The sequence below is a fragment of the Nomascus leucogenys genome, chromosome 17, assembly GCF_006542625.1.
Source record: "Nomascus leucogenys isolate Asia chromosome 17, Asia_NLE_v1, whole genome shotgun sequence".
NCBI lineage: Eukaryota > Metazoa > Chordata > Mammalia > Primates > Hylobatidae > Nomascus > Nomascus leucogenys.
Genome location: NC_044397.1, coordinates 9329425 through 9341573, shown reverse-complemented (window position 1 = coordinate 9341573; position 12149 = coordinate 9329425). Strand labels below are relative to the sequence as shown.

The 12149-nt window shown below is 44.1% G+C and overlaps 1 protein-coding gene across 4 annotated transcripts in view; it reads left to right on the top strand.

Annotated features, from left to right (window-relative positions):
• The window catches only part of CLIC5 (chloride intracellular channel 5), a 183527-nt gene that overhangs the window by 129874 nt on the left and 41504 nt on the right, over nucleotides 1-12149 (top strand). For all 4 annotated transcript variants that reach the window (XM_003266209.3, XM_003266208.3, XM_030796495.1 and 1 more), the window contains 2 exons: nucleotides 2492-2617; nucleotides 10292-10398. In XM_003266209.3, coding sequence (XP_003266257.2) covers nucleotides 2492-2617; nucleotides 10292-10398 — 233 coding nt within the window. The remainder of the gene's footprint in view (nucleotides 1-2491; nucleotides 2618-10291; nucleotides 10399-12149) is intronic.

The window sequence follows — 12149 nt, the reverse complement described above, 5'->3', positions numbered from 1 at the left end:
GAGGGACATGGGAGTAGCACAGTAATTGAAATTCTTCTCTTCCCCTCCCAAACTGATTACGCCAGGAATTTGTTTCATTACAGACTCCTCTATCCCCACTGTTTACTTTTTTACAGTTTCTGCGTTTAATGTTTTCCACTCCCAACTCCCACAAGAAATGTGGCATTCTCAGAGAGAGCATTTGGGGTGAATCCCAGCCCTGTCTTGGAAGTCGCCACCATTTTCCCTCCTCTTCCCTACACTTTTTTTGGTGTAACCCTCCCCTTTCCCATTTTCCCCAATCTGCCAACCCTTCTTCCCCCTCATTTTGCTCCATTCTTGCTCTTGCATTCTGACCAGCTGGTGCAGACACAGAAGCACACTCCTGGATATTAACAGGACCTAGCCGTGTCAAACACAAGGCCACTTTCCTTTCCACTTCACTTGGCCTTCCTGCAGGTAGTCAGTGTGCTCCCCAGTGCACGCCAGAAATGCCACTTAGCACTGCTGTGGGCTAAGTGCAGAAAGTTCAATTAATTGTTGAGTTAATTAATTGTTCATTCATTCAATTGGGACTGCGTTCCAGAATTTCACCCACTTCTCCATCATCTAGGCCTTTCTTTCAGGATAATTTAGGACTTTTGGGTCTCCTCTTTCCCAGGGGGGAGAAATGCACTGTTGCTTTGGTTATCTTGGATTTCTTTAAGTGTCTGACCCAGAAACTAACAGGCACACCAAAGAGCTTTCTGTCTTCTTAGGGACCAAATTTGCTGCCTATTACATATATATGTATGTGTTACCAAAAGATCCTACTGGGCCCAGCAAAGTTTGCTATAAAAAGAAATAACTTTCATAAATCAAGTGATCTATTTGAATCCCATCACAAAGCAGAAGTTGCATTTACTTAGAAAATAAATTGTTTTTAACTTAAGATAACATTTAAGTAACCCCATAATTTTTAAAAATAGGCACAATTTCTGACTCCTAGGAGATTTTTGATTTATGTATGTTGAACAGAATTTTTAAAATTTAAAGAAAAATAACTTCTTTCTAGTAAATCTAGTAAATGTTCTCAAAATAAGTCATATTTTGAGAACAGCAGATGCTTGAATTAAGTTAAAATACTGTGAAAGGTAGACGATGGTGGATCATGAATACTGTAGCAGTGGAGTTGCCTACTGGTTCTCCCCACATTTAACTGAAGCCAAAAACCTTCATAACTGGATTGAAGTTTTTACCAATTTGAGACCAACATTTGATTTCTACTTTTGCAGCTAAAGTCACTCATTTTTAAATTTAAAATGTATGAGTTTTTATTGCTGTTGCATTTGAGACCGAGTCTCACTCTGTCCCCCAGACTGGAGTGCAGTGGTGCCATCAACGGCTCACAACTGCCTCGAACTCCTGGGCTCAAGCAATCTTCCTGCTTCAGTCTCCCAAGTAGCTGGGACTGCAAGCACATGCCTCCATGCCCAGCAAACTTTTGTGGTTATTTCTTGTAAAGATGGGGGTCTCGCTATGTTGCCTAGGCTGGTCTCGAACTCCTGGGCTCAAGCGATCCTCCCACCTCAGCCTCCCAATGTGGTGGGATTACAGGCATGAGCCACTGTAGCTGAATAAAAAATGCATGCTTTATTCATGTAGCCATTAAAAATATGTATCTACTGAGGGCCTCCTATATGCCAGGCATGGTTCTGGGTCCTTTCCCTCATGGAGCTTGAATCGTAAGGCTTTCAGGTATCTTCTTACTCACCAGTAGGAGGTTCTTGGTTCAGAATCCTTGGTAATAGCCTACCTGGTGTTTGTGGAGGAATAATCTTAGCAATAAGAAGACTTTTGAAAACGTCTTCATTTGATAGTTTTGTTTTCAATCTAATAGTTTGTTTATTTTCCTGGCTACCTAAAGGCCATATCAGGGGCTGTTTATAAGTCAAAAAAAGTATTTTGTTGAGTGTGACAAAAGGCTGACCAATGTTAGACATTAGTTATTAGATATTAAAATATAAGTTACACACAATAGAAGCATCTAACTTGAACAAATGGCCCAAACTCCCAATTTTTTGTATCTGGAGATATTTATTAGGAGAAAAGTATGATCTAATTCATTAATTTTTAAAGTATGGAATTATGTGTAGCACATTTTTGTTGGGCAGATTGGTGAAAGAGCTTTTAAAAGCAAAACCCCACCTCTCCCCTGGGTAATTAAAGCTTGCATCTGACTTAGATAGTCACCTGGATTCTCTCCATTTTTTCAATTCTTTCATTTTTTCAGCTCCTTCATCTTGACTTGTTCCTCTCTCGGTGACTCCACTGGACATACTTCCTGGGTCACACCACATTTTTTCAGAACTTTCTCCAACCTCTGCTGCCCTACACTGCATACCATAAATCTGTTTCACCTGACAGGCATGTTGGGCTAGCACAGGGCATCTCAGTTACAATCAATCTTAGGTTTCCCAGAACAGGAAGCACCCTGCTGTAAGCCAACACCTGAATCTTGCTCTCTCTACAGAAAGCCAGCTGACCTGCACAACCTAGCCCCCGGCACGCACCCGCCCTTCCTGACCTTCAATGGGGACGTGAAGACAGACGTCAATAAGATCGAGGAGTTCCTGGAGGAGACCTTGACCCCTGAAAAGTAAGGATCTGTTTCTTTCTGGGGCTGTTGAATGGGAAAGGTTCATGCTGGATCTATAAAGGCCTGGTGTTAACTTTGAGCAGATGTGTTTCCCAAGGAACCTCACCAGTCCAGAAAACAGGACCCTCTCTTCAAAGAGAGAGCCTACGACCCCCAAAGGGCTGCCAATCTCAAAACCACTCCACGAAATCCACTCAAGAGTAGATATGGCCTATGAACAAGAGCCAGTCACTCCTACCTACACAGAGTGATTTTAGGAGCCCTAGGATACCACGCCTCCCTTTCCCCAGTATGTCCCTTCTCTCCAGCTCACTTTGCTTGGAAGACGTTGAAGTGATGGCAAAGTTTCCTTCATTTCAGAACCAGAGCTGAAAGGCTGACAGAATGAAAATAAGTCAGGAAAGGGTAACTCAGTGACTTAAAACAACATGCAGGGTCTTAAACCTGACCAAATCTGGTCTGACTCCACAATTAAACAGATGAAAAAAATCAACTAAAAGCAGCAGCTCCTCTTCTGCAAACAGGTTCAGGGAGAGTGTAGACCAGAGAGCTATAAGTTCTTGTTGGGTGACACGTTGCTACTGATGGAAAAGAGCAGTAAAAAGAAGACAGATGGCTTCTAAAGTTTACTCAAGCTAGACTTGTTCATTAAAGAATACTGTTATCAAGGATTAAAACAATCACAATTTTTGAAAAAACTAGAAAAATAATATTACATATAGAGTGAGGCATGAACTTTATCCTGTAGGGTATTATCCTGTAGTGAGTCCTGTGGGGTATTCTGAAAGAGATTAAGCACAGGAGGTGGGGAGTCCGTTTTAAGACCTACTTTAGAGGTTGAGGGAAGTCAGTATCCTAGAGGACCGTGAAGCTGGAGATAGAGGAATTAATTCCGGGGAGCCATTGGTGACTGTCCAGGCAGGACAGAATGAAGGGCTAAGCCAAGACAGGGCAGGAGAATCGGGGGAGAAGAGTAGGAAGGGTTCGGGACATACTGAGTAAGTAAAGTTAGTGAGATTTGACTACTAAAAACCACCATCCTGCATTTATTTTAAAGTTTTATTTATTCATCAACACTTTTATAGCCTTCATTTTGTGTCAGGCACCATTCGCAACACTTAGCTAATAGGATTCATTTCATCCTTTGATCATCCTAGGTACTATCATTAACCTCATTTCACAGTCAGGACAGGGAGAGAGTAAGTCACTTACCCAAGGTCGCACATCTAGTGAATTGCTGTTAAAAAATTAAAACTGCCAGTCAAGCTCCAAATAAGCCTTAAACAATCATACATTCTTCCTTAAAAATATTCTTTGTCATCCATATTCAGACAGCTTATTTGCACACTGAGAGTGAAAAAGCCACCTCAAGCCCATTGGAAGCAGCTGAGTATAGACTTTAAATAAGTGCATTAATTAAATCAGTAGGACAGCCCCACATAGACACACACATCTCTGAACAGGACACCAGCCAGCCACTTCACTGGAAGTGCCCTGAGGGAGCCCAGACTCCATCCCCTTCCCCGGGACTCAACCTCATTGCTAGCACTAGTTTGAAATCCCATTACTAGCACTAGTTTGAAATCCCATTACTAGCACTAGTTTGAAATCCAAAAAAAAAAATGCTCTTTTCAATAACTAGAGTTTAGACTTTGCCTGGGAGACCCATAGAGGCAAGTTCATGACACAGTTAACATTTTCCCTTTTAGAAGTAACACTGGCACTCAGGAGTGGGGGCTTCCATCATGATCATTAGGAAGTGGAAAGTGGAAGCAGTGAGGAGCAGAGGGGCCCATTTGGTCTTTTGCCAGGCAGTGGATGGAGGGGTGAGGGGCTGGGGTACAATCCTAGTCTGCTAGTGATGTGCTGTGACCTCTTGAGCCAGTCCCTTCACCTCTTGAACCAGTCCCTTCTCTGCTCTAGGACTCAGTTCCCTTCTCTGTGACAGGATATCTCCCAGAGCCCTTCTTGCTCTCTGATTCTTCACATGCCCTTTAGCCAGGTTCCCTTACAACCACCACACCACCCCCAGTGCAACTGTGCCTTTCCTGGGCTGCTTCTCCAACTCAGAGGTCTCCAATCTGCAACCATAGTGGGACCACAAGGTGGGCAGAGATCACTGGAATTGTATGCCCCATGTGTCCTTGAACATTCTTCCAGAGGCGAGTCATCATCTGACTTCATCATCATTTCATCAGATTCTAAGTTTCCATGATCCAAATAGAGCTGGGCAGGACTGGATGCGGACCCTCCCTTCACTGTCTCCTCTCCACCTACCTTCCGTGTCCTGAGCTCTGCTCCCGCTGGTCCAGGTCCTTCTCTGGACTGCAGTTGTGTATAGCAGGTTATATGAAGTGCATTCCTGCCATGTTAGTGACCTAACAATCCAGTACTCTCAGGTAGCAGAACGCTTGATGCTGTTAAAATGCATATCTCCAGAAGCCTACCAAGGTGGGGGTGCTAAGGGTGAGGCCATCAAGTATTCCAGAGCATCCCAGGATTATACCTTAGATGCCTCTGCACCCATCAGACTGAGACAGGTGCCACAATTACCTCCCAGTAAATGTTACCAAGCCAGTGCCTCAGCCCCATAGAGAACTGCTGGTCTGCCCAGAGCAAACCACCAGCCTCACCAGCTTCCCCAGCGACTCAGGCTGGGAGATGGAGTGGCTGGGAGGTTGTCAGGCCTCTGAAGCAGGGCAGCCTGGCCTTCTGGTTCTCTAGGGGGCAGCAAAACCCTCATAACCATTCACCAAGCGCTGGTCGGCCATGTGTTTCTCATCATACCACTATTTGTAAAAGCTGCCAAAAGCCAACACATTATGGGAGGCTTTTTCCCCTTAGCTTTATTTTTTAAAGGAGAAAACCACATACAAACACTCCAACCATTTTTTTCAAATCACATTTGATCCCAGGGAGCATTTGGTGTCAAAATGAGGAATCAGGAAGTCTCAAGTTGTTTCTAAATGAGACTAACATCCATCCCTCTCCTTAGATTGACCTAGTGAACACTCGACAAGGAAGTGTTGTGATTAATGCTGGGATTACTGTTGAGACATTCTGGCCCTTGCCTTTCATCTCCATGGAGTGGCCAAACTTTCTAGGATTCAGCACTGAGAGTCAGGAGCCCTGCCTCTGGCCACCTCTCTACGAGTGTTTGTCATATGACCTTGGGCAAGCCTCTCTCCCTCTCAGACCCTCCTTGCCTTCTCATCTCTAAAATGAAGGGGGTGAAACTACATAGTCCCCAAGATGCCTTTTGTTGCATGTTCCACAATTCCATGAGTTTCTCAAAGTACTCTTCCAGAGCTGGTTATTGTCTCAAATAATCCTAGCACATAGATGCTGTAATAAAAATTCAGGAGGGTAAACTGATAGTCTATTTACACAGCATGTCATTTAGTCAATCATCTAGCAAGAATGATTTAACTATCAACAGGGTTCAGGACACTGACAGAATTGGAAGACAACTTGAAGTCATTATTTTAAAAAATGTATAGCGATAACTCACCGCAGTAAAAAAAAAAAAAAAAAACAAGAAAGTTCTGACCCTCTGGGAGGTAGAGAAACAGCCTCCAGACCTCCCACAGGATGGCATGGTAGCTGGGGGCAGGAGGCTTGGAGTCAGAGTGACTCGGTTCAAATCCATACCACTAGGTTGTGCTATGCTGCAGTAACAAAGCAGCCATAAAATTCCAGTGGCTTAACAGAACACAGGTTTATTTCTCACTTGAGCAAATTCTGAGAGGGTAGTGTGGCCCTCTTCCATCCTGTAGTTTTTGGGATACATGCCCTCCAAGGATCCTTCAGCAGGAAGAGAGAGAAGAAAGATCTCCCAAAGTGTTTTGCAGGGCCAGGGCTGCAAAAAAAAAAAAAAAAAAAATGTCATGGTGACATTACTTTCCTTCCTATGCCATTGGTCACAATCCATACATGATTCCCCACTTAGGTGAGAGAGAAGCTGGGAAATAGAATTACATGGCTATTTAGTGAGTATGCATATTCTCTGCTACAGGCAAATGACCTGAAATCTCTAGAATCTTTAATTCTCACATCTATAAAACAAGAACCATACTGTTGATCTTATAGGGCTATTGTAAAAAATAATACTAATGAGCCTAGTGCCTGATATGAAGTAACAGCTCATTAAATGGAAGCTCAAAGAGTTAGAAAGAGTGGCTAGTGCCTGTTTTTGGTCTGTCTCCCAGGTGTAATTGTACAGACAATTGGTGACCTTAGGTCTTAAATCCCCAGATCCTAGGGGACATCTTTTAATGAATAAGCCAGGCCTCTTCCACCTCCAGAGATCGTTTGCTTACACAGCAGACATGAGTCAAACAAGCACACAGTCAAGGATTAGAAAAGTCAGATGCGTTAACGTCCTTCACGTGTGAGGGGTTGATGAAGTAAGGAAGTGGGAACAATGGAGAAGGGAGAGAGAGAGGAAGTCTTTCCACTTTTCAGCTCATTAGAAAAACGAGGGAAAACACTCAAGCTGCTATCAGCAAGCCCATTCCATCAGGACCATCTTTCTTTTTCTCCAGGGTATCTATCCCCAAAACCAGTCTCAGGGCCTGGTCGTCAGTAGGTGTTTCATGCACATTGGTTTAATTGCATGGTGGATATCCTTTCGTTCAGTGTCTTGGTTGGCTGTGGCTAGTCAGTGAGAAGTCAGCTGGAACTCTAAACCAGATAGGGCACTTACCATCTGCAATGGTTTTCTCTACTTTTTTGCGACTATTTTCTACTTTTGAAAAAAAAATTTTTTTTTTTTTTTTTTTTTTTTTGGTGAAAAGCCAACTGTTTTACTTCCCAGAATGAAAGATAAGTGCATGCATTTGAAATAAGATATCTTAAAAACCGGGTGAAGAGAAATTTTCATCAGTTAGATCAGGAGTTAGCAGCTGTATCTGTAAAAGGTCAGATAGTCATGTATTTTTGGCTTTGTGGGCTCTTCAGTGTCTGTCGCAATTCCACAGTGACACTGTGAAAGAAGCCATAAACTAGTAGGTAAATGAATGAGCATGGCTGTTTCAATAATATTTTACTTATGAACACTGAAATTTGAATTTCATATTATTTTCACACATCACAAAACAGTATCCTCCTTTTGATTTTTTTGAAGTATTTAAAAATGTAAAAACCATTGTTAGCCTGAGAACCACAGACAAATAGGGGTCATGGGTCACAGTTTGCTGACTCCTGAGTTAGAAAAAATTATCATCTCTTTGATTATCATCAGATCACATCCAATGTTATTTCAAAGCTGTTTCTGTGAGTGAAACACTCTTCCTTAGCCTTTTAGAGAAACAGAATGTACTTTGTAGCCCACTTATTTGCATATTCAAAATATGCCATAAATATGGAGGTAAAATGAATGCACTTATCCTATATAGTATCCTCCCCCAGTGTAGTTACTGAAAGTTGCGAGATTAACATCTTAGAGACACGCTTCCCACAAGAGCAAATCTCAAATGGAACACTGCACTATACAGTAAAATCCCAATGAGTTCTAGTGCTTGGGAAACAGGATGACACCTCCACAGCCCCCTGAATACACGATTCTCTGTCATCATCTTGGATTTGGTACCACACATCCCTGTTTGGCCCAACCTGATTGTGAAGAAATGATCAGATGACTGAAAGTCTGACCAATTGATGAGATACAGCAAAACAAAGCAAGAAACCCAAACAAGCTGTCCACTGAGGTGCATTTTCTAGGGCTTTCTGTCTTTACATTATCAAGGAGAAACAAAGAACACTTGGCATTTGTTAATAGCAATTTAAGTCTATTGATTCTAATAGCATGCTGGATTCTATGTCAGAAGGCCGAAATAGGAAGAGCTGACACTAAATTCCTATGTCTTGGTAGATTACCTAGTATCTTGCAGGAAGCCCTGCTGTGTGCCCCCAGCCACAGCAGATGAATGTGATGATTCTCAGTATACCCAGGAAGACATGTGTCTGGAGCATTGGTGCAAAGCGCCCCCTCCTGGTGGATGGAGACAGCTCCTCCAAGGTGGGCAGCTCAGCCTTTAAGGTTCTGGGGCTTTGAGAATCAGCAGCAGAGTTTATGAGAAGCCACACAATGTGGAATTTAAAACCTAGTCTTCCACAGTGAAACTGCCTGGGTTGGGATCCTGGCTCTGCCAGGCAGCCATGTGACCTCAGGCAAATTGCTTAACCTCTCGATGCCACCGTTTCCTCATGTGGGAAATTAGTCTAATAATAGTACCAATAGAGTTGTTCTGAGGAGTAAATGGTGAATATGTGTAAAGGGACTAGAACAGTGCCTGCCTGCCACACAGTAGGTGCTCAATGCAAATTACCTTTCACTGTTTCCAGAGAAGCAGTGGAGGGGGAAGGACACTGCTGCAGGGCCAGGAAACCAGGTTCTCATCATCCCTCCACCATTTATTAGCCATCAACATTTATCTTCTCAGGTATCCAGTTCCCTTCCATGTAAAAGGAGGACAATAATGCCTTCCTTATCTGCCTCACAGCAGAGAGCTGGACTCTTCCAATGGCAGTATCTCTGAAATTACCCAGCCACCTAACACGGCCCCAAAAGGAATCCTAGCTCATGGGCCAGTTGAGGAACAAAAAAGCATTAAAGAACAACAAATATTTTTTAAAGTCTTGTTTGGTTCGAACTATCAAAAACATCAAAACAAACAAAAAAGATTTTGCTTTTTAAACATAAGGCAACCCAACAGCCCACAGTCAAAAACGATTCACCCAGAGATCACAGAGGTGCACATTCATTGAAAACAATGGTAGCCTGGCAACTGTCTCCCATCTCTTCCCACCCCTACCTGGCCATACCCATAAAATGCTTGTGAAATAATATTTATTCGAGTTGATTTTTTTCATTTTGATGGGGCTAATGAGGCCAAGCGCTGGGTTCCCACATGAGCAAGTTTACCTCCTTCAGTCTCAAGGCCAATCGTCCTAACTCCAGCCTGCCTCTTGTATTATTCTGGCTTCACGATGAAAGGCTCTACGAAAGAGCGGGGGGCGGGGGGGCTGGATCATTGCAAATGTATCTCCAAATAAAATAAAATAGAACAATTGAAAACACATGTCCTTTTTTGGAGCTTGGTAGTTTCTGCATGTTATTACTGCACACAAATAATAAGCATGTGAAGGACATTTCAGAAGAGGACCGTGGGTATTCTTCCTTTGGAGAAATGGTTTAGTGCTAACATACCTGGCATCTCCTTGCTCCCAGAATTAGATCTGTGTGGCTAGGATTATAATCACAGGACTGGCAGTAGATGGTTATTTTAGTGGGTAAGGGAAGTGTTAAGAACCCTACCGGATAGAGAGGCAAGCTCAGAGGGAACTTTGATTGGGCCGTCTCACTGGCACATCATTATTGGTGGTCCCAAGAAAAGGACACATCCTGAGCCCCCTGAATGGCATTCTGGCTCTTTGCCTAGCAGACTGTGTCACCCTAGGCAGATCTCAGCACCTCACTGGCCTCTGGTTTCTTCTATGGATGATCTAGGGCTGAGAATGCCCACCCTCCCTATAGGATGAGGATAAAGACCCCCAAAACATTTTGTAGATGCAGCTGGAAAGGGAAGTATTGCTTATCATGATAGGGATAGGCTCACCCTTAAAGGAGCTCCAGGTCTACTGATTCACAGAACACTGCATCCTCCATTCCAGGTACCCCAAACTGGCTGCAAAACACCGGGAATCCAACACAGCGGGCATCGACATCTTTTCCAAGTTCTCTGCCTACATCAAAAACACCAAGCAGCAGAACAATGCCGGTGAGTGACTCCCTTCCACCAAGAACCCTTGGCAGTGTCTGTTTGCTGCCCAAGGCATCTTCAATTTGCCCATGGGCATGTCAAATACTCGGGCCAGAGAAGCATCTGGAACCAATACTGCTTATTATTTGCCCCCACCCCCAACCACTACCATCTGGTCCCCCTTGACACAGCGGAGGAGGTGGTGGATGCTGCTGCCTGGCTGGTGAAGGAGGACAGGCTTGGGGCTTTACTGCCAAGCTGGAGAGAGGGATGCAGTTTGTCCTCTGAGCCTGCCTTATTGCACAGCATAGAGCACTGCACGGGACAGTCCTCACTGCCCATTTGTCCCAAGTTCACAACCCTGCCTGTGGTCACATTAGAGCAACATATTCCCGCTTCCTTCTGGTCCGTGCAAGATTTCTCCAGGGATTTTTCCAGAGGCCAAGGGAGAGGCAGCACAGTCACTACTGTGGCAAATGTGGAAGGCAGACCTGGGCTGTGTTCTCCCCTTCTGCAGGACAGTGGGCCCTGGAAAGCCACTCCTCAAAGCCTGGCCCATCCTACATCAAGCCCTTCATTTCTGGCATTGGCTACAGAATTCAGGACTTGGTTCTCTTGCAGGGCCTTCTGAAAGGGAGCTGAGTCCCCCCCAGTTACGCTCATAGCACTTTCAGTCCTTCATCTGGCATTGCCTTTTAAGAAGTACCTAAAGCCATTTGAATGGAACCGTCCGATTAAGCAGGCATAACACTTGAAGAATGGTGTTAGGCCCATGAGGAACAGGCTGGCCACTGCAGTGCCAACCTGGGGGGCTTGGATTTTTATCCTATGGGCAATGGCAGCCATTCCCTTGCCCTCAGAATGGGATGACGAGACAGCCTCACAGGCTAGATGACTGGAGTCCAGCACAAAGCCGAGCACTGTAAGTGCTCCATGAATCTTTGTGAATGAACGAGTGACTGATGCACAATGGACCAAAACAAGGGAATAGATGCTAGATGCCCCAGAAGCTCCAAGGAGAATAGCATCTCTTTGGATCAGGGCGACCAGCATATGCAGCTATGCATGGTAAAAGAGACGAAATCTTGGCAGGAACAGAGTTGGTGTAGTGGGAAGTAAATAATTCAGGAAGCTACTCAGGACCCAGATTGTGACAAGTGCAAAACTCGATTCTGGAGGTCCAAAGAAGAAACAAACACTTCCTCAGTCTTCAATGCCTGGCAGGTGCAGAAGGACAGGCTTCAAGTCAGTTTGATCCAAGAAGGTCTGGAGAGCTGATTAACCGCAGGTAAAAGAACAAAATAATTTCTGTCGAAGGTATTCAGAAGCAGAAGCATTTACCATGGGGGTAAATGCATGAGACTCCTTTTCTGGGAGTTTCAACTGGGTCATAAAGATTAAGGAGGAAGCAGATGGCTGAGATCATTGAGAGGAAGACCGTGGGGATGTTGAGAGAAAGTCAGGGACAGAGAACAGAAAAAGTGACTGCAGCCCACAGTGCCAGCCTGGAGGGCTTGGGTTTTTATCTTGTGGGCAATGGCATCCCTTAGAGGTGTGTGTCAAGAAACTAGAAAGTGGCTTCTGGGAAATAAGAAGAAGCATGTGGAAAGGACTTTCAATCTACTTGGTGCTCTTGCTTCATTGCTGCTTGAACCCTATAGTGTGTTGAGTAGTGTCCCCCAGAATTCATGTCTAGCCTGGGCAACATAGTAAGACCCTGTCTTTACAAAAAAAAAACAACAAAAAACTTGTTTTTAATTAGCTGGGCA